Here is a 24098-nt window from a genome sequence, read left to right on the forward strand (position 1 = left end):
AAGCTACACCCCCAGCCCTATTTTTTATTCTTCATTTTGAAACAGGGTCTCACTAAGTTGCCGAGGGCCTCACTAAGTAGCTGAGGCTGGCCACAATAATAATGCCCTTGAATTCAATTTCTAGTACCAAAAAACAAGAAAAAGTCCAGTTATTAAGTGTTGAGTTTCACAAGCTTTGGCAATTGTTGACACCACAGAACCACCATACTCGATGAGATTTAGGACATTTCCATCAGCCCAGAACGTTCCATGTGTCCCTTCCCTCCGTCTCCTCCCCCAGGAGCAACCACACGCTAACTTGTATCTCTAGAGATGGATCCAGCCCGCTCTAGGACTCCCCAGGAATGGACCTCCACTCGCTGCCTCTCGTGCTCAGCTCCGTCCCCTTGACTCAGGTCCGAGATGAGTTCATGGGTTTGCACTCGTCAGCCCTCAGTTCTGTCGTGGAGCTGAGTATTCAGCTGTATGAACATAGTGTGACTTTTCTGGACATCCCTGCACTGGTGGTGGCCACTCGGGTTGTTTCCGGCTTAAAATAAACAGGGCTGCTTTAAACATCCTTGTATACCCTTCTTCTCATCTCCTTCTTCTTCTCCTTCTCCTTCTCCTTCTTCTTCTCCTCCTTCTTCTTTTTTGCAGTTCTGGGGAGGGAACCCAGGGGCATTCGCCCTCCAAGCTACACCCCCTGCCCTATTTTTATTCTTTATTTTGAAACCGGGTCTCAATGAGTTGCAGAGGGCCTCACTAAGCAGCTGAGGCTGTCTGCAAACAGCGATCCTACAGGCTCAGCCTCCCAAATGCTGGATTACAAGCGTGAGCCAGCACACCCGGCTATGTATAGCCTTTCTTACAAATTATTTCTACATTTTTGTTTTGTTTTTGTAGCACTAGGGATGGAACCCAGGGGCATTCTACCTCTGAGCTACACCCCCACACCTATTTTATTTTATTTGAGGAAGATCTCACCAAGTTGTAGAGGGCCTCGCTAAGTTGCCAAGGCAGGCCTTGAGGCTATGGTCCTCCTGTCTTAGCCTACCGGGTACTGGGATGACAGGCACGCGCCACCACACCCAGCTCTGTCGTTCTGTAGGCGTATGTCTGCAGATAGCTGGAGTGCAATATAAGGGTCATAGCATGGATGAGTGTTTAGCCTTATAAGAAGCTTCCGAGCTGAGACAAGAGGGCTGCAGGTTCAGGATCAGCCTCAGCAACACAGAGAGACCTTGTTTAAAGAAAGAAAAGGCTAGGGGTTCAGTCCCCAGCACATACATACATACATACATACATACATACATACATGCGGCTGTAACTAAGAGTTAGAATGCCCTTGAGTTCAGTCCCCAATAGCCCTCCACAAGAAGAAGAAAGAAGAAAGAAAAAAGAAGAAGAAAGAATAAAGAAGAAGAAGAAGAAGAAGAAGAAGAAGAAGAAGAAGAAGAAGAAGAAGAAGGAGGAGGAGGAGGAGGAGGAGGAGGAGGAGGAGGAGGAGGAGCCGCCAATGGTTCTTGTGCAGCTCTGCACTCACCAGCAGTGACTGGAGATGGCGTCCTCGCCGTTTTAAAACAGGGTCTCAGGCTGGGCGTGGTGGCGCACGCTTGTAATCCCCATGCTTGGGAGGCAGAGACAGGAGGATCGCGCAGGTTCAAAGCCAGCCGTGTGCGCTGGCTTAGGAGACCCTGTTTCCAAATAAAAATGTAAAAATAGGTCTGGGAGTTAGTCTGGAGGTAGAAGGGCTTCCAGGAACCCCAGTACAAAAAAAAAAAAAAAAAAAAAAAACCAGGGTCTCACTAAATTGTGGAGGGCCTCACTAAGTAGCTGAGGCTGGCAGTGAACCCGGATCCTCTAGTCTCAGCCTCCCAAGTACTGGGGTTACAAGTGTGCGCCACCACGCCCCAGTCTTCATCCTACCTCTGAGCTATATCTCCAGACCTGTTTTTATTCTTTATTTGAAAACAGGGTCTCATTGAGTGGCAGAGGGCCTCACAAGTTTTTGAGGCTGGCCGCAAACCTGTGATCCTCCTGTCTCAGCCTCCCAAGTACTGGGACTACCATTATGCCTGGCTTACTTTCTGTCTTTGATGAGAAGAAATGTTAGGTTTTTGTAGATAGTTCATGTTTATGCACTGGCCAAGAGATCTTTGCCCATCTCGTGGCAGAGATATTCTCCTGTTTTCTTCTAGAAACTCTCTATTCTGGGCTTTTCATTTATTCCTATGATCCATCTCAAGTTTATTTTTGTGTATGGAGTGAGTCAGGTCCACTTTTCTCCGCATGGACAATCAATCAACCAGTAGAGCTCTACCTTTTTATTTTTTTTATTTTGAGATAGATAGGATCTAAGTTCCTGAAGCTAGACTCAAGCCTCCAATCCTCCTGCCTCAGCCTCCCAAGTACTGGGATTACAGGCATGTGCAACCATGGCCGGCTGTTCCAGCACTATTTTATTTTATTTTATCTGATTTTGTGGTGCTGGGAATTGAACCCAGGGGCATCCTACCTCCAAGCTACACATACCTCCAGACTTATTTTATTTTTTATTTGGAAACAAGGCCTTGCTAAGTGGCTGAGGCTGGCTACACACCTACAATCTTTCTGTCTCAGTACTAGGATTACAAGTACTAGGATTACAAGCATGCACCATGATGCCCCGCCGGCTATTTTTTATTTTGAAACAGGCTCTCACTAAGCTGCTGGGGGTCTTGCAAAGCTGCTGAGGCTGGCCTCGAAGCTGTGATCCCCTATCTCAGTCTCTCAATAACTTGGATTATGGGTGTGCACCACCATGCCCAGCTGCAATTCCGTTTTCGAATTGTTCATTGGTTGGCTTATATTTGAGGAAGGATAACTCTGGCTCTTGTGCCAAGAGGGCAAACGTGGAAACAGGAGACCCGCGAAGAGCCTCTTGCAGTGATGGGGAAGATGTGGCTGGGGAGGGAGGCATCATAGCGGGGTTGTTGAGGAGAGACTGTAGAGAGTGGAGCCAACAGGATGTGCTGATGGATGGACATCAGGTGTGAAAGAAAGAAACAGCAAGGTGTAGCCTGACCGACCAGATGGTGGCTCAGTCACATGGAGGAGCCTGGATCAGCGGAGAGGCCTAGGCGGAGCCATGCATCTGGGCGTCCTCCCGTGCCCAGCGGTGGAGACGGAGGAGAGGCCAGGGCCTGCACTCTGGGGACTGGCCTGGGGATCCGGGAGGCAAGGCAGCCGGGATGTAAGAGAAGGGCCGGCCCAGGTGAGGCTGGGGAGCTGGAACCAGCAAAGGAGGGTCTTCAAGGAGGAGCGAGTGGTCCGCGGTGTCGAAGACGAGGACAGGACGAGACGGAGGGGTCCGGAGAATCAGCCACAGGATTTGGTACCATAGAGGTCGACAGCCCGGCTGGAGGGGGGTCAGCAGGAAAGGGGAGGCGAGGAGTTGGGGTCAGCAGATGGGGACAACTTTTTTCTTTTCAGTACTGGGGATGGAACCCAGGGGCACTCTACCTCCAAGCTACACCCCCAGTCTGATTTTTTATTCTTTCTTTCTTTTTTTCTTTTTGTGGTACTAGGAGTGGATCCCAGGGGCACTCTACCTCCAAGCAACACCCCCAGCCCTTTCTTTCTTTCTTTCTTTCTTTCTTTCTTTCTTTCTTTCTTTCTTTCTTTCTTTCTTTCTTTCTTGTGGTACTAGGAGTGGACCCCAGGGGCACTCTACCTCCAAGCAACACCCCCAGCCCTTTTCTTTCTTTCTTTCTTTCTTTCTTTCTTTCTTTCTTTCTTTCTTTCTTTCTTTCTTTCTTTCTTTCTTTCTTTCTTGTGGTACTAGGAGTGGACCCCAGGGGCACTCTACCTCCAAGCAACACCTTCAGCCCTATTTTTTATTCTTTATTTTGAAGGTCTCACTGAGTTGCAAAGGGCCTCACCAAGTAGCTGAGGCTGTCCATAAACCACAGTCCTCCTGTCTCAGCCTCCTAAATGCTGGGATTACAAGCGTGCGCCACCATGTCTGGCTATGGGGACATCCTGCATGGATGGTGGGAGGGTTCCCTGAGAGGTTCGGGGACGGCTCTGCCCACAGAGGTCACTGTGTGCTCTTGGCCATGGGCGCCGCGCTCGGCCCCCTGTGCTGCCCAGGAGCGGCGGGGCCCGGGGTGAGGGTGTGGATGGTGTGAGATGAGCTGCGGGTTCTTGTTCTTAGTTTTAGAAAAAAATAACCGGAACTGTTCTGCTGTAAACTTAAGCAATTTTTTATTATTACAAAGGTAGAAAGAAGGGACAGAAATTATAAAGCACTACATCAGAGAGTGCCGTAGTGGAGCGTCTTGAGGGCAAGACGCTGGGGCTTTGAATATAGCCAGGTTTTTGTTTTTGTTTTTGCAGTACTGGGGATGGAACCCAGGGGCGTCTACCACTGAGGTCCACCCCAGCCCTATTTTTTATTCCTTATTTTGAAACAGGGTCTCACTGAGTTGCAGAGGGCCTCGCTAAGTAGCTGAGGCTGGCCGCGAACCGCGATCCTCCTGTGTCAGCCTCTCAAATGCAGTTTTCATAAAGATTTACTATGTCCCATTTTTGCTTATACCAATAGTCTTCCTGACTCGACATGGGTGTCGATCAGCCCATTAACTCCATTAAGCCTTTTGATATGACTGTGAGGATTCACTATCTTTGATAGGATTATGAGGATTCACTATATTACATGTTGCTTGATCAAAAGCCTTCTTCTTGAAAATGTGGGTCCGCCCTCAACTCTGGTGCAGATCCGAGCCTATGCTATGACCAAAAATGTGTTACTTGCTTATCAAAGTCAGGGGTCACATGGTGTGACCTTTGAGGAAGACCTGCGCCGTCCTCCCGCATCCTCGGCGTGTTTTAGCCTGGCTGCTAGAAGTTATTTATTATGTCAATCCGTCTTTAGAACATGAAGGCCCTGGGCTACAGCTCATCACTTTTGGTGCCTGGAATTCTGCAGGGTAGCAGCTGCCTCCTCCTCCTCCCTGCCTGCCTGCGTGTCTGTGCCACACCCATGCTCTGACTACTTTCTATATTTTGGAAATTAATACCAAAGGTATTTTCCAATACATTTTGAAATCAGTACCAAAGCCTTTTCCCAATACAGGCACAGAGGGGACACACGCCTCCTCAGCCTGACCTGGGGAGGGTGGCTTCTTTATGTTGGGAGCCGCCTGCTACTGACCGGCATCCTTGGTTCTCCCACCAAGACCTCAACATTTGCTTTACGTACCAACCTCCCGGTAGACCTGGCTTCTTCAGGCGCTGAACAAAGACTGTCCATTAACCCCATTAACCCTGCCTGGTGGATGCGTCCATGCACCGTCCTCAATCACAGCCACACCACCATGAGAACTGCAGTGCCATAATCAAAAGTGTGGCTCTGGTCCCAATTTGCCAAATCAAATACTTGGGACAAGTGTTTGGGAAGAAGGGGGAAAAAATGTACTGATTTGCTAGCAAATGGGGGGAAAAATCATAAATTTGAGAAAAAAGAAGCTGATTTTTCCCCCCAAAGCCCACAGAAAGGAAATCCCCTTGTAAGGCTAGTTCAGGGTCGCACAGATGTGCTTATCAGAGGAAAAATAGTATTCATGTTTGCATTTTTCTCCAGATTAGTTCCCTGGACTTGTTGGCACCCATTCTTCATTCCTGTGGTCAGGAGACTGATAACAACATATTACTTGTTAACAGAGGGAGAAGAAGGAAAAAAGACACGTCAGGTTTTTATCTGTTTGTTTATTGTTGTTTGTGGCACTGGAGATTGAACCCAGGGGCATTCTACTTCTGAACTATACCACCATCCCTATTTTATTTTTAAATTTATTTATTTATTTATTTATGTATTTATTTATGTATTTATTTATTTTGGTGGTACTGGGGGTGGAACCCAGAGGCTTTCTACCTCCGGGCTATACTCCCAGACCTTTTTTTATATTTTATTTGGAAACAGGGTCTCACTAGGTTGCTGAGAGCCTCACTAAGTAGCTGAGGCTGGATTCTTTTTTTTTTTTTTTTTAATTTATTGTGGGTCTGGAGATGGAACCCAGGAGCATTTGACCTCTGAGCCACACCCCCTGCCCTATTTTTAATTCTTTATTTTGGAACAGGGTCTCACTAAGTAGCTGAGGCTGTCCGTGAACCGCGATCCTCTGGTTTCAGCCTGCCGAATTTTATTTTGAAACAGGATCTTGCTAGGTTTGTGAGAGTCTCACTACTTGCTGAGGCCGTCCTAGAACCTGTGATTCTCCTGTGTTGACCTCACAAGTACTGAGATTACAGTCATGCACCACCATACCCGGTTACCGTGTCAGTTTTAAAACATGCCACCTGCCAGGCATGGTGGTGCGTGACTCTAGCAGTTGGGAGGCTGAAACAGGACGTTCACAGGTTCAAGGACAGTCCAGCAACTTAGTGAGACCCTGTCTCAAAATAAAAAATAAGAGCTGGGTGTGGTGGCACACACTTATAATCCCAGTACTTGGGAGGCTGAGACCGGAGGATCGCAAGTTCATTGGGGTCAGCCTCGGCTACTTAGTAGGCCCTCCACAATTTAGTGAGACCCTGTTTCAAAATAAAAAATAAAAAATAGGGCAGGGGGTGTAGCTTGGAGGTTGAATGCCCCTGGGTTCCATCCCTAGACCTGCAAAAAATATAAATAAATAAAAGGACTGGGGGTATAGCACAGAGGTAGAATGCCCTCCACAATTTAGTGAGACCCTGTTTCAAAATAAAAAATAAAAAATAGGGCAGGGGGTGTAGCTTGGAGGTTGAATGCCCCTGGGTTCCATCCCTAGACCTGCAAAAAATATAAATAAATAAAAGGACTGGGGGTATAGCACAGAGGTAGAATGCCCTGATTCAATCTACCTGCTTGCTGAGTGGCAAGGTCATAATTAGTCCAAGAGTCAGGTGTGGTGGTGCACACTTATAATCCCAGTACTTGGGAGGCTGAGACAGGTGGATCACAGGTTGGAGGACAGCCTCAGCAAGTACTGAGACTCTCATCAACCTAGTGAGACCTTGCTTCAAGATAAAAATAAAATAGGGCTGGGGGTGTAGTTTGGAGGTAGAATGCCTTGGGGTTCCATTCCCAGTAAGTATTAGAAAATAATGATAACAATAATAGTAATAATAGTAAATCCAAGGAATGGATGGATCCCCGTTACAATATGGCCGCCCTGCTCCAGTGCGCATTCCCATGGTGCCTTGCTTCTCACCTGACAGAAAGCATAGTACCTGAAATGGCAGTTGGCTTGTGCATAAGCAGTTTTCCCTAGGCGTGGGGAAGGGGATGGGGTCTCGAGATTAGGCAGAAAAAGAAAGAGCCCAACTTTTTTTCTGCTAAGCTGAACAAGAGCTCCTCAGACTGTATTTTAAGGACATTTTAAAATAGCTCCTGCACCAGGCTTCTTGGGGACAGCCCTCAGGCCTGCCAGGACCCTGGGGGCAGGTAGTCTGTGATGGAGTCTGCAGGCCGGCCCTGCCACAGGCGCTGCGTCCCCGGCAAGTCGGTTCTGGTGGGTGTGTGCGTTCCCTCAGTGGTGTTCTGGTGCGGTGTGGCCCGGGCCTGAGGCTCTGTCCTGACCCCGATGTCCCACGAGCCCTGGTGTAATTTATATTGGGCGATTATGCAGGAGGTGGGGATTGTCCTGCACACGCCGGCCGAGTTTGAGCAGAACTCCTGGACTGTCTCTTTGCTGGGAAGCAGGCCAGGAGGCACATGGGGCAAGTATGGGGGTGCAGGAGGCAGCACAGTGAGGTCCACACAGGCACCGGGCAGGGAGACTCCATCCTACCCAGCCTGGCAGAAGCGCCTACCGACCGCCTATGATTATACGTGTTCCGTTCCAAGCCTTGAAGTTTGCATACCTGCAAGGCATTGCCTTCTTAGCACTGACACCCCTGTCCCCCAACGCGTGCTGGCAACGGGCCTTAGGGCGTGGCCAGTGGTGGTAATGCCTGGAGGCCCCTCTAGCCCCTTGCAGACCAGCCATTGCCAAAAATTTGGAAGCAATCATGGGAGAAAAATATAAACTTTAGACATTTTATATGACAGACTTTCCCTGGGTACTGATTGCCAGAGTTCCTTTTTTTTTTTTTTTTTTTTTTTTTGGTGGTACTGGGGATGAAACCCAGGGGCCTTCTACCTCTAGGCTACACTCCCAGATCTATTTTTTTATTTTATTTGGAAACAGGGTCTCACTAAGTTGCTGAGAGCCTCACTAAGTAGCTGAGGCTGGCATCAAACCTACGCAATCCTCCTGTCTCAGCCTCCCAAGCGCGGGGATTACAAGCGTGCGCCACCACGTCCAGCTCAGAGTTTCTTTTCCGGGTGGTGCCCTGGGCCCTGGGGACAGAGCTCCGGGGGAGCGTGGGAACCAGGACAGCCCAGGGGGGTGAGCAGAGGTGAGCATGTGGGAGGGATGAGGACGTGTCTGTGTCCTGGGCAGCCTGCACCCAGGGCAGGCAGCTGGTAAACAGGAAGCGCTGAAGGCAGGTGACCACCCAGCGCAGAGCAGCAAAGCTCGCCAGGTTCCTGGAGCCTGTCCCATTATGGATGGGACAGCCATGGCCCAGAGAGGGCAGCAGCTTGCCCAAAGCCACAGAGCAAATTGGAGGCAGAACCAGAGCTGGGGTGCAGCCTCCCCGTAGCCCCCAGGGGCCACACACGGGCTGCTTCTCATCCTGGTCCCCGCCCCCTGGACGGCCTCAGCAGTCCTGGGCCCTCTTGCTGGGCCAGCCTCTGCTGGGGGGTTGAGAGGGCTGGATCTGCTTCACACCCACAGCAGCTCCCAGGGGCTGTGACGGGGGATCTCACAATAAACCCTGCCTCGCAGCTGGGGAAGTGAGCCATGAACGCAGGAGAGTGTGTGTTCCAGAAACACACACACACACAGGGCCGGGCAGGCGCAGGAGCAGGGAAGGCTTCTTGACAGAGGCGGGGAAGCTGGTGTTTGAGAACTGGGAGGAAACTCAAAGCATAGGCTGAGTCAGACTAAACCTAAGAACCAGGTGATGTGCACTCTCAGATCACGAGTGAGCCTGTGTGACCTGTTCAGCCGTGTCATCCCCTGCCATCCTGGTGCTCTGATTATCCTGACCTGTGGGCAGGTGCCTGGTGTAAGGGCAAGGCGGGCAGTTATCTAGTGGAGAGGTGGCCCTGATCGGCCCCACCCTGCGCTCCACACAGGTGCAGACGTTCCATGGAGACCTGCTGCAGCACATGGAAAAGAACACAAAGCTGGACATGCAGTTCATCAAAGTGAGTGGCGCCCGCCGCGGCCCCGCCCGGCCCGCGACAGCGCCAAGCGCTGCCCGCCCGGCCGAGCCCCGAGCCCTGGCACCACGGCCCGAGGCGCCCTGGCACCACAGCCCGAGGCCTCGGATGTGGGCCTCCCACGTCTCTCCACCCTACCCAGGACAGCCGCCAGCACTACGAGATGGAGTACCGCCACCGAGCTGCCAACCTGGAGAGGTGCATGTCTGAGCTGTGGCGCATGGAGCGGAAGAGGGACAAGAATGTGCGGGAGATGAAGGTGCAGCTCCCTCCCCGCGCCGCCTCCCCAGACCCCAGCACCCCTCGCACTTCACCCCGCTGCTCTGAGCACTGAGCACGGCTCGGCCAGCATCCCTCCTCCTGCCCCCGGCCAAGGCCAGTCCCCAGCCTCCCTCCCCAGAACCCAAACCGCGGATCAGCCCTCCACCTCCTCCTGTCTCCTATCTGGCCCCTTCTTCAGGTCCCTGGCTCCCCTCTTTAGAGTCTTCTTTCCTGAGTAGGGTATTACTCACCTGCTCCTTTGTGTTTCCACCAACCCAACCTCCGGACACCAGCCCTGCCTGTGAGATTCCCAGGGACGCAGACACCCTCCAGGGCTCGAACTGGGCGGTGCTCTGTCCAGGCCTCAGAGGCGGCTGAGCCAGGGAGGGGATGAGGCTCCACCCAGCCCCCCAGCCAGAACCTCCTCCCCCAGGAGAGCGTGAACCGGCTGCACGCGCAGATGCAGGCCTTCGTGTCCGAGAGCCAGCGGGCGGCCGAGCTGGAGGAGAAGCGGCGCTACCGCTTCCTGGCGGAGAAGCACCTGCTGCTCTCCAACACCTTCCTGCAGTTCTTTGGCCGGGTGAGTGGGGCCGGGGGCCGGCGGCCGCGCCTCCGGGGGTGCGCAGGAAGGTTCCTCCCTTCCTCTTCCTCAGTGCAGAAACTCATCTTATTTCACTGTATCCGGTCGTTTCTCTGTCTCTGTGCTTATTTGTGTCACCCCCACCATATATCATTCGTTCATTCACTCATTCACTCATTCATGTAGGAACCATTCACTTTTTATCTGGGAGTGCGTATGCTTGCCATTCATTCTTTAATTGACAAGTGTGTTTGGTTATTATTAAATTATCCATTAATTTAAGTCCTCTATCCTACCTGACAGACCAGTCAGATTCCCTTATTTCTCGTTGGATTTTGAAGCGTTTTGCTTTCTGTGTTTAGTTGCCCTGTTGTTTGGTGCATGGGGTTTTGACCATTTTACCTTCTCTGTTCATATCACCTCTGGTGTGCTGAATATCTCAGTCAAGTTCGATGCTTTTAACACGGCCTTGCCTCATCCTGGCATTGTTCTTCCTACTTTCTCTTCTATCTGCTTAATCTCCTTAATTATGTTCGTTGTCACTGCTGACATATAGCCGGGTTTGGGTTTTGACCATTTGGGGCAGTCTGTGCTTCTCACGCTGTTCACATGATGGCTGCCGTGCCTGGGCTCTGCTCCTTCTGGCTGCCTGGAGCTCGCTCTGTTTACTCCGTCATCTCCTCTTCGTCTCCACTCTCAGTCTCGTCAGGTAGGTCGTGTCACTATATATTTCCCCCTTTCCCTTACTAATTTGGAAGTTCGATTATTTTTCCTACTAACGGTGACCTCAGTTTGTGATCCATGATCACGTATATACCTATCTGCTATTTGCGTGTGTGCGCGTATGTGTGGTACGAGGGATTGAACGCAGCGGCATTCTTCCTCTGAGCTACTTCCCCGGCCGTGTTTTATTTGGAAACAGAGTCTCCCTAAGTTGCCGGGGGCCTCTCCAAGTTACTGATGCTGGTCTCAAACCTGCCATCCTCCTGTCTCAGCCTCCCAAATACTGCCTAGCCACTGTCTTATCCAAAAAACGCCAACTCCCGCGCAATGCACACACTCCCCGGTGTGGTGCTCCCGTGCCTCGTGAGATGAGACCTTGAGAAGTATTTCCCAGCCTTCCCCCATTCTCATCTCGGTTTTGCAAGACGGCTCAGGACTTGAGTTCCAGAGGCCCTTCGTAGCCCTCTGCAGCCTCGCCCTTTGCTTGGGTTGCCTGCATGTCCTTGCCCGAGCAGCGTCACCCTCCAGCACGCTGACTGCTCACGTGATGGATGCACAGCTCACCCCTCCACCCTTCCGTCTCCCCTGCCCGGAGGTCTCTATTCAGATTCAGTGGCTTGGCTAGAGAGCTCTCCTGAGCCTCCCGCAGCCCGAGTTCCTGTAGATGGCTGGCTCCCGCCCTGCAGCGCGGCACAGTGGCTGGTCAAAGGGCTCGGAGCTACAGCCCTTGTCTTGCGCTCCAGGATGGTACTCCCTGCTCTGTAGTGCTTGGCGTCGTGGACATGGAGTTTGGTGCTGGGCTGAATCCTGGCTCTTTCTCCGTGGATGCCTGGAGTCTTTCTTTGACCCCGAGACCCAGCAGCATGTCCGGGCGCCTCAGTGGCAGCCGTGGTCGGGGCTCCTTCAGGCTGCAGGCTGGGCAGGGAGTGATGTTCCCTTCTGTTGCTTCAATGATGGCCTCTCCACCTTGCCGTGATCTCCTGGATGCCAGTCGCTTGGGCCTCGCTCTACGACCCTCTCACCTTGTCGACCGCAGTGATCTTTGACCCAGGTTGAGATAGTTCTTGCCCTCAAGCTGTCAGGCTGCTGATTCCACTCGAGGGGCCTGTTGTCCCTTTTGGTTTATTTCTTCAATTTTCAGTCTTAAAACCATGCTTTGGCCGGGCGTGGTGGCACACACTTGTAATCCCCGCGCTTGGGAGGCAGAGACAGGAGGATCACGCAGGTTCAAAGCCAGCCACACTGGCTTAAGAGACCCTGTTTCAAAAAAAAAAAAAAAAATATATATATATATATATATATATATATATATATATATATATATATATATATATATATATATAGTAGGTCTGGGAGTGTAGCCCAGAGGTAGAAGGGCTTCCAGGAACCCCAGTACCAAAAAAAAAAAAAAAAATGCTTTGTGGAGCCAGGCGTGGTGACATACGCCTATAATCCCAGTACTTGGGAGGCTGAGACAGGAGGGTTGCAGGTTCAAGACCAGCCTCAGCTACTTAGCAAGCCCCTGTGTCAAGTTAAAAATAAAAAGAGCTGAGCCGGGCGTGGTGGCGCACGCTTGTCATCCCCGCGCTTGGGAGGCGGCGGAGACAGGAGGATCGCGCAGGTTCGAAGCCAGCCGCGCGCTCTGGCTTAAGGGACCCTGTTTCCAAATAAAAATATAAAAAAATGGGTCTGGGAGTGTAGCCCAGAGGTAGAAGGGCTTCCAGGAACCCAGTACCACCAAAAAATAAAAATGAAATATATATAAATAAAAAGAGCTGAGGATATAGCTCAGAGGTAGAATGCCTCCGGATTTGGTCCCTAGTATTGAACACAAAAAACAACCCCAAACGCCAGCCAAGCATGGTGATGCACACCTGTAATCCCAGCACTTGGGAGGCTACGACAGGAGGGTCACAGGTTCAAGGACAGGCTCAGCAATTAGCAAAACTCTCATCAACCTAGTGAGACCCTGTTTCCAAATAAACATAAAATCAGGCTGGGGTGTAGCTCAAAGGTAGAATGCCCCTGGGTTCCATCTCCAGCACCAAACCAAGCCAAACTGTGCTTTGTCAGGCTAAGAGGGCCTTTGTTCTGCAGCAAGGCCTCCTGCCAAACCCCAGCAGCCTGCCTCTTCCTCCCAGCCCCGCAGGAGGGTCCCGAGTTCTCCTCGACCCCTAGACCCTCCTAAGTTCCTCTTTCCTCTGTGTCTGCCTGACCCTCTCCTTATTCTGGGTGGAGTGGAGCTGCAAGGACCTCAGGTAGCCCTGCTGTGTGTGTGTGTGTGTGTGTGTGTGTGTGTGTGTGTGTGTGTGTATGCACGTGCATTCTCCACTCAGTCACTGGGCTTCTTTGTCCAACCGTCCACAGCCAACTTTCCACTGTGGCACAGGGAGGGCCCCTCTGCCTCCCCATCACAAGTCACTCCTGTTCGGCCTCCACGGCTAACTGACCTCGACTGCAGTGGCCAAGGCTGTAGGAAGGCTGTCCGGTTATGCACCGCACAGAGTGCCAGGCGAACGCGGAGGCTGGGCTCAGCTCAGGCTGGACACACCGGTGCCGCCTGCGTTTGCCTAGGAGAAGGAGCGCCTTTGCTCTGCACAAAGAGGTCATCCTCTCACTAGTGGCGTGTGCTCCAGGTCTATTCACCATGCTGAATCACACAGAGGAGCCCTAAGTAGCTCCTGGAGCTCAGGAAAGCTGGCAGCCCCTCCCATGCCCACTCCAGAAGGACAGTCATGCTGTCCGGCGTTTCTGCATGCATGCCAAGCCCCGGCTGGCCCCATTTGTGGAGGGCCTCAGGCCCCTGCCAGCCCAGCAGTGGTCACAACCTGCTCTCTCCTGAGAAGCCCAGCAGGAGCCGGAGCTGCACCATCACCCACCTGGCACAGGGACACGTCCTGATCTGGCCTGACCCAGCTGGTGGCTGCAGAGGGGGTGGCGGGAGTTGCAGGGGAAAGGCCGGGAGCCCCGGGTGCCGTCTTCTCTCCAGTCCCTTCCGAACTGATGGCTTTGCCCCTTAAGTTCTCCAGTGGCATTCATTCATTCATTCATTCATTCATTCATTCATTCAACAATTATTATTGATTTACTTTTTTGCAGTACTGGGGATGGAACCCAGGGGCATCTACCTCCAAGCTACACCCACAGCCCTATTTTTATTCTTTATTTGAAACAAGGTCTCACTAAGTTGCAAAGGGCCTCACTAAGTAGCTGAGGCTGTCCATGAACTGTGATCCTCCTATCTCAGCCTCCCAAGTACTGGGATTACAAGCGTGTGCCACCACGCCCAGCTTCAACTATTTATCTTTTTATGGTACTAGGAATTGAACCCAGAGGATTCTACCTCCAAGCTACACCTCCAGCCACCCCCCTTTTTTTTGAAACAGGGTCTCACTAGGTTGCTGACAGTCTCACTACATTGCTGAGGCTGTCCCTGAACCTGCAATCCTCCTGTCTCAGGCTGCCAGGTACTGGGATTATAGGTGTGTGCCACTTTGCCCAGCAACAACTTTTTTATTTTATTTATTTATTTTTTTGGTGGTACTGGGTGTGGAACCCAGAGGCTTTCTACCTCCAGGCCCTACTCCCAGACATTTTTAAAATATTTTTATTTGGAAACAGGGTCTCACAAAGTTGCTGAAAGCCTCACTAAGTAGCTGAGGCTGGCTTCGAACCCATGCGATCCTCCTGTCTCAGCCTCCCAAGCGTGGGGATTACAAGCGTGCGCCACCATGCCCAGCAACAACTTTAATTTTAGCCCAGATGGCATTCCAGGTCCCGGCTCTATGTTGTACATGAGCATGAGGCCCTGACCCCCCGCAGATTGCTCATGCAACATGTATGCCCCCCTAGACTCATTGTTCTTCCTGTCACTCTATTTCTTTGTATTCTTGGTCAGTTTCTCAACCAACATTCTGCAGCAGATTCTAGCACGGACGAATCGTCCTGGGGTCAACGCCGTGACCAGCTGGTCTAGGAAGGAGCCCAGTGAAATCTGGGGCTGCTCCTCCCCTGCCAGGGCAAAAGCCGGGGCTCCCTCTGGAGAGGCGCTACTCACCCCGAGCTCTCCAGCAACCCCACAGAGTGCTCACACTGGCTCAGAGTCCTTCCCCACCAGGCCCTCGCTGAGTCTGTATCTGATCTGAGGGACATGGCTGGGCGCAGTGACTGACCTCAGCCCAGGCTGTGTGCCCCTCCCCACCATGCCAGCCCAGCTCGGCCTTCTCACCCCCTCCTCTCTCTCTCCCACACACTGATCCTCTAGAGAGGATCAGCTTTTTAAACAGAACAGTTCTACTGAGATGTAGTTTACATACTGACCAGTTTGCTTCCTGCTGCTATAACAAAGTCCCCCAGGCTGGGTGATGTATAAAGATGAAGGGGTTCATCTAGCTCAGGCGAGGGCCAGATGGCGAGGGCCCCTTGGTTGTGTCGCCATGTGGTGAGCATCTGGGTGGTTTAGGCTGCTAGGAATTACGTTGATTTGACTATCCACGGGCAAGTTTCTGTGTGGACACATCTCTCTCTCTCTCTCTCTCTCTCTCTCTCTCCCTCCCTCTCTCTTCTCTTCTCTTCTCTTCTCTTCTCTTCTCTCTCTCTCTCCTATCCAGGAGGGCAACTGCTGGGTCACATGGTGCCTCTACGTTTAACAGCTTCAGGACCTTCTGGACACTTGTCCGAAGTGGCCGTACCACGTTACATTCCCATGAGCAGCCCCTGAGGGTCCCCTTGCCCCACACCCCGCTGACACCTATTGCTGTCCTTTGCCCACGGCCGTCCTGCTGGGTGTGAAGGGCACCTCCCTGAGCCGCAGATTTCCCACTTCCCTGCTGGCAGACCGTCTCCTGGGCTTAGTGGCCGCTTGCTTATCTGCTCCAGCGGAAGCTCCTTCTCACCTGAACAGTTAGCCTCTGAGCTAAGAGAGCTGACCGCTCCCCACTGCGGTGACCACCCCTCAGGAAGGAGCGGTGCCGAGCGGATGGCAGCAGGTGACAGGTCTTCTGACCACCGGGGCTTTGGGGCATCTAAGATCTAACCCTTAAGATGGCTAAGCATAGATATTTTTTTGTTACTATGTTTGTGAGTAGAATACACAGAACAAGAATTGCAAGCCTGTGAGCATAGAAAGGCTTCTTTCTCCCTTGTGGCTGATAATCAGGTGGTCCTGAATACCCTTCCCACTGCACTTAGTGCTGTGTTGCAAGGGATATATTCCTAGAAAGGGAGGCAGTGGACATGGGCCTGGGGCTCTGTGTCCTACAGTGGTGTGCAGGCAGACGTCTAGATCTTGGCCCACCACAAAGGTAAAGGCTATTACAGTATAGTTGTGTCTTGTATTACCTTTTTTGTTTCTGTTCTAGGAATTGAATCCAAGGGCATCCATACACACACACACACACACACACACACACACACACACACACACATATTTTTAAAACAAGGTCTCAATAGGTTGCTGAGGGCCTTGCTAAATTGTTGAGGCTGTTCTTAAACCTGTGACCCTCCTGGCTTGGACTCCCAAGTGCTGGGATTGCAGGTGTGCGCCACCACGCCCGGCTTCATACTGTCTTACATGTGAGACTGGCTCTGTGTCAGATTTCAAAGCCATATGATTATCTTTACTGGGACATGGCAGGATCAGCTCTTCCACTTATTAACTTGTAGGAGCTTTAACGAGTTCCTGGGATAAATATATAAATATGTCAGTGATGAGTTGCAACTGCTTTCACCAGTTGTCATTTAGCATTCGATCTCTGCTGTGCGTGCGTGCGTGCGTGTGTGTGTGTGTGTGTGTGTGAGAGAGAGAGATGGGGGATGGAACCAAGGGGCCTTCTACCTCTGGGCTTCACCCCCAGACCTATTTAAATTTTATTTGGAAGCAGGGTCTCACTATGTTGCGGAGGGCCTTACTTGGTTGCTGAGGCTGGCTCTGAACCCTCAATCCTCCTGTCTCGGCCTCCTGGGGTTACAAGTGTGTGCCATCACACCTGGCTATCATGAAATATATATATATGGTACTAGGGTTCCTGGAAACCCTTCTACCTCCGGGATACACTCCCAGACCTAATTTTATACTTTTTAATTTGGAAACAGGGTCTCTTAAGCCAGCTGAGGCTGGCTTCTAACCTGCGCGATCCTCCTGTCTCGGCCTCCCACTGCGCGATCCTCCTGTCTCGGCCTCCCAAGAGCAGAGATTCAAACAAGTGTGTGCCACCACGCCCGGCCATCATAAATATGGTTTAGAAATCCCAGTGCAGCATTCCTTCCCCGTGTCCACAAGCCCAGCCCGCCCGGGCAGGGCCGGGGAGGCAGCCGATGCTGTCCTGCTGTGGTCACTGCTCCCTGCCGGGTGCTCTCCACCAAATGGAGACAAAAATCCCTCTTAAATTATGGTGTGCAAGCCAGGCACCTGTGCACACCATAATAATCTCAGTGCTTGGGAGGCTAAGACAGGAGGATTGCGGGTTCACGGCCAGTCTCGGCAACTAAGCAAGGCCCTCTACAACTTAGTGAGACCCTGCTTCCAAATAAGAAATAAAATTAGGCTGGGGGTATAACTCAGAGGTAGACTGTCCCTGGGTTCCATCCCTGGTGCCAATAAATAAATAGATAATAGATGATAGAGAGATAGATGGATGATAGAGAGATGGATGATAGAATATATATATATATATATATATATATATATAGAGAGAGAGAGAGAGAGAGAGAGAGAGGAGAGAGGGAGAGGAGATAGAATGATAGATAAATGTGTGCAAGTCAGGCACTGTGAGACGAACCTATAAGCTCAGTACTTGGGAGGCTGAAACAGGAGGAGCCCAGATTTGAGGCCAGTCTCAGCACCCTAGCAAGGCCGTCTGCAATTTAGCTATTTGAAAAAATAAAATAAACAGGTCTAGGGGTGTAGCTCAGAGCTAGAATGCTCCTGGGTTAGATCCTCAGAAACACACACACACACACACACACACCCTCATAAGGGAGCTAGATGGACCCTACAGGCCACTCCACTACTCACTGGATGTGAGACCTTGAGCTAGTCACTGAATTTCTCTGATCTCAGCATCTTCTTCTGTAAGACAGAGATGATAACTGCACCTGCTCCCAGGGCTGCCAGAGACTCAAGTGAGATGATGCAGAAAAAGCCCTGAACACCGGCCCGGCAGAGTGCATGTTCCCAGGAAAGAGCAGCTTTCCTTATTCCCCAAGTGACCCTTTAGAGCTAGGTCTGGGGGTCCCGCTGCTTGACTGGAGAAGGGACAGAGGCGGAGAGCCGGGGAGCACTGGCTTTTCGACTGGACCTGGGCTCACTGTTTGCAGGTGACTGGAGACAGTATAGACAAGCCAATGTCTTTGAAAGAAGTTTTACTCTTTGCAGTTCCCAAGAAATAGAGACACACCAGTACCACCCAGGGCCTGGGAGCTGAGCCAGAGCGGACTCTTCCAGGGCTCTGGGATTGAGGGAAGGGGGATATCGTCTTGGTGAGCGGGACCCAGACAATGGAGGTTGGGGCTGTGGGTTTGGAATGGTTGGTTTACAAACCGAAGGCAGGTTCCCAACAAGTTGCAGACTGTCCCTGGGAGGGGCAGTGTCTCCAGGATTAGCAAATCCCCAAGAGTTTAGGGTTCTACAATACAGGAAATAAAAACCACCCATCGGGCCTGGAGTGGTGGCATGGTAGCCTGTAATCACAGTACTGGGGAGGCTGAGACAGGAAGATGGCAGATCTGAGGCCAGCCGTAGCAGTTTAGTGAGACCCTGTTTCAAAATAAATAAAAAAGGCTGGGGGTGTGCTGGGTGGTAGGACACCTCTGGGTGTGACCTCAGCCTCCCCCCAAGCCACCATGCACACAGTAGGTCTGACACTGACAGCCCTCCCACCCCAGGGGCATGGGCTGTGTGATGCTGAGCTCTCTGCCCAGCAGGATTGCAGCAGAGGACAGACAGCTGTGTGCGGGGCACACTGAAAGAGATGCTTTGAGGGCTTCAGAGAGAAACTGGAACCCTGTATTTGAAAGGTCACTTTTAGAAACCTACTCAAACTGGCTTAGACTTAAAAGGCATTACTTTAGAACACCGACAAGTTAAAGTAACTTCAGCTAGAACTGGATCCAGGGCACAAAAAGATGCCACTGGATCCGACCTGTCGCCGAGGTTTGAGCTGCCGGTGGTGGCTTGTTTAGCAAACCCCATGAAGCGTGCTTTTCCCAGCTGTGGCAGGGTAAGTACTTGGACCGGGTTCTTCGGTCGCTGTGTTGGGGAGAGCGCCACGCTGGTGCCCATCGGTAGAGCCAGGAGGGTTCTGGGTGGCCAAGCCCGGGCTCTTCCCCAACCCGCGAAGCTGCAGAGGAGCCAGCGCCAGGGTGCCGGGGGCACCTCCAGAAGCCGCGGGCTCCTTCCCGCCCTGTCCTGGGGGAGGCTGGGGCCTGACTCCTGCCCTCTGGCAGGCCCGGGGGACGCTGCAGAACCGCGTGCTGCTGTGGAAGGAGCAGGTGGAGGCCAGCCGCGGCCCGTCGCGCGCCCACTCCCCCGGCCTGCTGGGCCCGGTGCTGGGGCCGCCCCACCCCTCGGGCCGCCTGACGCCCACCCGCCTGGACATGGTGAGGCCCTGGGCGCCCCCGCCGCCCCTCGCGCCCCCGCCGCCCCTGCAGCTCTTCGCGGGGCCCTGGGGCCCGGGGCCCCCCGCCTGGAGCCTGCCGCCCCCCGGGCTCCCGCTCTTCGCGCCCCTCGGCCCGCGGGCCCGCGCCGTCTCCGCGCCCCCGTGGTGGCCCCGGCGGCCCCCGAACCCCTACGCCGACGGCTGGGGCGGGGGGTGGGGGCTGGGCTAGGGCGGCCGCCCCCCCACCCGCCCGCCCTCTGCCCCGCAGCCCCCCAGGCCGCTCAGCTCCCCGCGCAGCCGGCACGGCTCCGGCTCCTACGGCCCCGAGCCCACCGAGGCCAGGCCCGCGTCCCAGCTGGAGCCCGAGCGCCGCCCCCTGCCCCGGACGCCGTCGGCCTGTGAGTGCTGGGGTGGGCGGGGGTCTGGGCGTGCTTGGGGTGGGCGGGGGCCTGGGCGTGCTTGGGGTGGGCCGGGGGTCTGGGCGTGCTTGGGTGGGCCGGGGGTCTGGGCGTGCTTGGGGTGGGCCAGGGGGTCTGGGCGTGCTTGGGGTGGGGCTGGGGTCTGGGCGTGCTTGGGTGGGCCGGGGGTCTGGGCGTGCTTGGGTGGGCCGGGGGTCTGGGCGTGCTTGGGGTGGGCTGGGGTCTGGGCGTGCGCGGGTGGGCCAGGGGGTCTGGGCGTGCTTGGGGTGGGCGGGGGTCTGGGCGTGCTTGGGGTGGGCCGGGGGTCTGGGCGTGCTTGGGTGGGCCGGGGGTCTGGGCGTGCTTGGGGTGGGCGGGGGTCTGGGCGTGCGCGGGTGGGCCAGGGGGTCTGGGCGTGCTTGGGGTGGGCCGGGGGTCTGGGCGTGCTTGGGTGGGCCAGGGGGTCTGGGCGTGCTTGGGGTTGACGGGGGTCTGGGCGTGCGCGGGTGGGCCAGGGGGTCTGGGCGTGCTTGGGGGGGGCGGGGGTCTGGGTGGGCCGGGGTCTGGGCGTGCGCGGGTGGGCGGGGGATCCGGCTGCAGCGGGCATGGGGGAGGACTGGGGAGGACCCCCGCCCACCGCGCTCTGCCGCCCGCAGCCTCGCTCTACGCCGGCGGCACCCAGCGCTCCCGCTCCAACTCCTTCGGGGGCGGCGGGGGCGCCCGGAGAGTCCGCGCCCTGGTCTCGCACTCCGAGGGCGCCAACCACACGCTGCTGCGCTTCTCGGCCGGGGACGTGGTGGAGGTGCTGGTGCCCGAGGCCCAGAACGGCTGGCTCTACGGCAAGCTGGAGGGCTCGTCCGCGTGAGTGGTCCTGGGGGGCAGGCGGGCGGGCCGGGCACCTGCCGACTGCGACCTCCACTCAGTTTCCTGGCCTCCTTTGGGGGTCTCCCACAACTCTCCCCTTCTTCCTCTCCTCACGCTGCCTCGGTTTCCCTTCCATGGGGGTAGGAAGAGCCCCACCAAGTCCCCCGAGGTGGACGGGACGAGCAGGCTTGCTCCAAAGCCTCGCCCGAGCTGGCCTCACCGCAGGGGCCGAAGCCCACGGTGGAAAGCCCTAAAGCACCCCAGCTGCCCTTCTGACACCCAGGGGAGGGCCCACTCTCCTGCGAGTTGCCCTGCCCAGAGCCTGCCCTGGCCGCCAAGGGTGTTCTGCCTCCTGCAGAGGGGGAAGGGGCTGCTGGGCCAGGCAGTGTCCCCCCCAGGGCTCTGTAGCAGGACAGCGTGGGCGCCCACCCCACTACTGCCCCAGAAGGAAGGAAGGAAGGAAGGCGGAGAGGGCGTGAGGAATGAGTGGGTGTGTGGTGGAGGGCGGGCAGCGGATGGTTGTGTGGCAGAGGATGGCGGGCAGGTGTGAGGTTGGATCAGGATGGTTGTGTGGCCAGGGTGTGTCTGTCCATGTGAGCGGTGGGCAGATGGGCAGGAGACCCACTACGTGGATGTGGCGCCTGCATGGACTGGGGATGCCTGGGGAGGCTCCTGATCTCCTGCATCATGGGTGGGCGAGTCCAGGCCTGCACATGCATGGGCCGTCCTGAGTTAAGTGCAAAGGTCACGGGCTGGCAGGGGCCCCAGGGACCACCTTGCAGGTCCACAGTGGTGTGAACTCCCTGGAACCTGGTAACACAGCCTTCTAGACCAGCGCAGTCAAACCACGCGCACTGGAAACGCCATTGCTCTCGCTGTGACTCCCAGGTCAGGGGGAGGGACAACAGCACACACGTCACCTGTGGGCACTCGCTGGTGATGTAGGAGCCGGGCGTGGTGGCGCATGCCTGTAACCCCAGTGCTTGGGAGGCTGAGACAGGAGGATCGCAGGTTCACAGCCGCTACTCAGTGAGGCCCTAGTGAGACCCTGTTACAAAATAAAGTATAGGGCTGGGGGTGTAGCTTGGGGACAGAATGCCTCTGGGTTCCATCCCAAATAACACAAAATAAATAATAAAAAAGAAAAAGAAAAAAGAAAAAAAAGAAACCCAGGAGCAGGGAGATGGTTCTATCCCGTGGGTTGCAGAGGGGAGCCTGCGCCGATTGGCTTAGCTGAGCTGTAAGGCAGCTCTTTGGAGAACATTTTCCCAGGTGTCCTGCAAGAATCTTGTGGCTTCTGAGCTGGGTGTGGCAGCGCACACCTGTAATCCCAGTACTTGAGAAGCTGAGACAGGAGGATTCAAGGCTAGCCTCAGCAACTTAGTGAGACCCTGTTTCAAAATAAAACATAAGAAGGGCTATGAACATAGCTCAGACATGGAATGCCCCTGGATTCAATCTCTGGTTCTAAAAAAAAAAAAAAAAAAAAACAGTGGAGGGAGTCCGAAAAGGTCGCAGGCTGTGACCTCCCACCGCTGCTCTAGAGGCACAGCGACTGAGCACAGGTGCAGAGCACCGTGGGCAGGGTGCAGCCCAGGGCAAGGGTGCAGGCCCCCGGGGACAGGAGGACCTGGGGTGGGAAGGGCACCGAGCTGGGAATCGGGCCCCTGCCTTGGGCACCTCCCCGTGCCGCCCCCGCCCCCTTCGCTGTCTCCACTGTCGCTCTTGCCTTAGCTTGGCTGATCATGTTTGCACATCTGGCTCCAGGCCGGGAGCTTCTGGGGAGGAGGCCCGGTGCCTGGCGCAGGGTGGCGCTCCAGCCAGGTCACCTCACACCCTCGGACAGACTGCTGTCCTCTCGGGCCTCCAGTTCTTCCTCTCTTGGCTTCCCTGACTCCTGGTGGACTGTGAAGTTGGAAGGGCGGGCTGGTGCTGGACTCTGAAAGGCCTTGAACGTCGGGCAAGGCCTCCGCAGGCACACAGCAGTGCACAGGACACTGCGACTCTGCCCTTCTTGGAGTGGCTCTTTCCACCACTGCCCTGGGGCCTTGCTCAAGGGACCCTCCCCTCTGCCCTGCAGGAGTGGCTGGTTCCCTGAGGCCTATGTGAAGCCGGTAGAGGAGGTGCCCATGAGCCCCATGACCCCTGTGAACTCCATGACCTCCATGACCCCCCTGAGCCCCATGGCCTCCATGAACCCTATGAATGAGCTACCTTCCAGGTACCTGGGTGTGGGGGGCTCCGGTGGGTGTCCCCCCTGCCAGGGAGGCACCTGTGAGGTGCAGTCTCAGCCTGGCCTCTTCAGCCCCTGGGGAGCCACACTCAAGGACTCCCATTTCTATACTGAAGGTCATGTGTCCATCCCTCTGCCTCCCCTCGACCTCTCTGAGGCCAACAACCTCCTTTCCCCAGATGTGGGAGGCCCAGGGGCCCACAGATGGGATTGGAGACACAGGGCCTAGCCCCGATCCTCTCCCTCTCTTCCTCTGGACTCAGGTCCTACCCGCTCCGGGGCAGCCACAGCCTCGATGACCTCTTGGACCGACCAGGCAACTCCACAGCTTCCCCGGAGTACTGGGATGGCCAGCCGCGCTCCCGCACCCCGAGCCGGGTCCCCAGCCGCGCCCCCAGCCCTGCGCCCACACCCTTGCCCGGCAGCCGCCGGAGCAGCATGGGCAGCACAGGGGGCGCCAGTGACGTCAAGGTGAGCAGGGACTGCCCTCCGGCCTGGGCGGGAGGCTGGACCAGTCACCCCGCCTCTCTGCAGGGGAGGGGGCCGAGTCTCAGGGAGGCCAAGGGAGGCCAAGGAAGTCCGCCTCAGGCCGCAGCCCAGGAGCACCCCAGAACTGATAAAGACACACCTTCCCGCACCAGGGGCCTGGGCCAGAGCAGGCTGCGGCCACTGGGTGGGCAGGGTGGCCTGGAGGACACTACCCGCGAGACCACCAATCCTATGGAGGGGCAGCTAGTCCTGAGACCTGGTACTCTGCAGAGCCCAGAGCCGGCTCAGACCTGAAACCACAGAGTTCTGCCTTGGCCACGCCAGGCTTTCTGTCCCTGAAGCTTGGCACGGCAGGGCTCTCTGGCCAGTCCCCTGCCCTCCTGGGGCAGAGAGAGTGACAGTTAGAGGCCATGTGCCCTTCCCCACTAACCTGCTTCCGCCCCACCCTAGAAGCTCATGTCCTGGGAGCAGCAACCCCCGGAGCTCTTCCCGCGGTGAGCCCCCCTCCCTCCCGGGTGGAAGGGAGTGAGCAGGTGACCGGCGAGGGGGCAGGGGTGGACGCCGGCGCTGGCCGCTGCCCTCTCATCCTGACCTCCCTCCACACAGGGGCACGAATCCCTTTGCCACCGTGAAGCTGCGTCCCACCGTCACCAACGACCGCTCAGCCCCCCTCATCCGCTGA

At 55.0% G+C, this 24098-nt stretch overlaps 1 protein-coding gene across 1 annotated transcript in view; it reads left to right on the plus strand.

Moving 5' to 3' along the window:
- The window catches only part of BAIAP2L2 (BAR/IMD domain containing adaptor protein 2 like 2), a gene marked incomplete at both ends in the record, with an annotated part of 30343 nt that extends 6245 nt beyond the window's left edge, over positions 1-24098 (plus strand). Inside the window, 10 exons of the mRNA XM_080706129.1 lie at positions 9185-9256; positions 9414-9530; positions 9966-10112; positions 19281-19433; positions 19701-19830; positions 20487-20691; positions 22775-22915; positions 23191-23398; positions 23867-23910; positions 24023-24098. Coding sequence (XP_080562255.1) covers positions 9185-9256; positions 9414-9530; positions 9966-10112; positions 19281-19433; positions 19701-19830; positions 20487-20691; positions 22775-22915; positions 23191-23398; positions 23867-23910; positions 24023-24098 — 1293 coding nt within the window. The remainder of the gene's footprint in view (positions 1-9184; positions 9257-9413; positions 9531-9965; positions 10113-19280; positions 19434-19700; positions 19831-20486; positions 20692-22774; positions 22916-23190; positions 23399-23866; positions 23911-24022) is intronic.

The sequence above is a fragment of the Muscardinus avellanarius genome (genome assembly GCF_963383645.1).
Source record: "Muscardinus avellanarius genome assembly, chromosome: 11".
Taxonomy (NCBI): Eukaryota; Metazoa; Chordata; class Mammalia; order Rodentia; family Gliridae; genus Muscardinus; species Muscardinus avellanarius.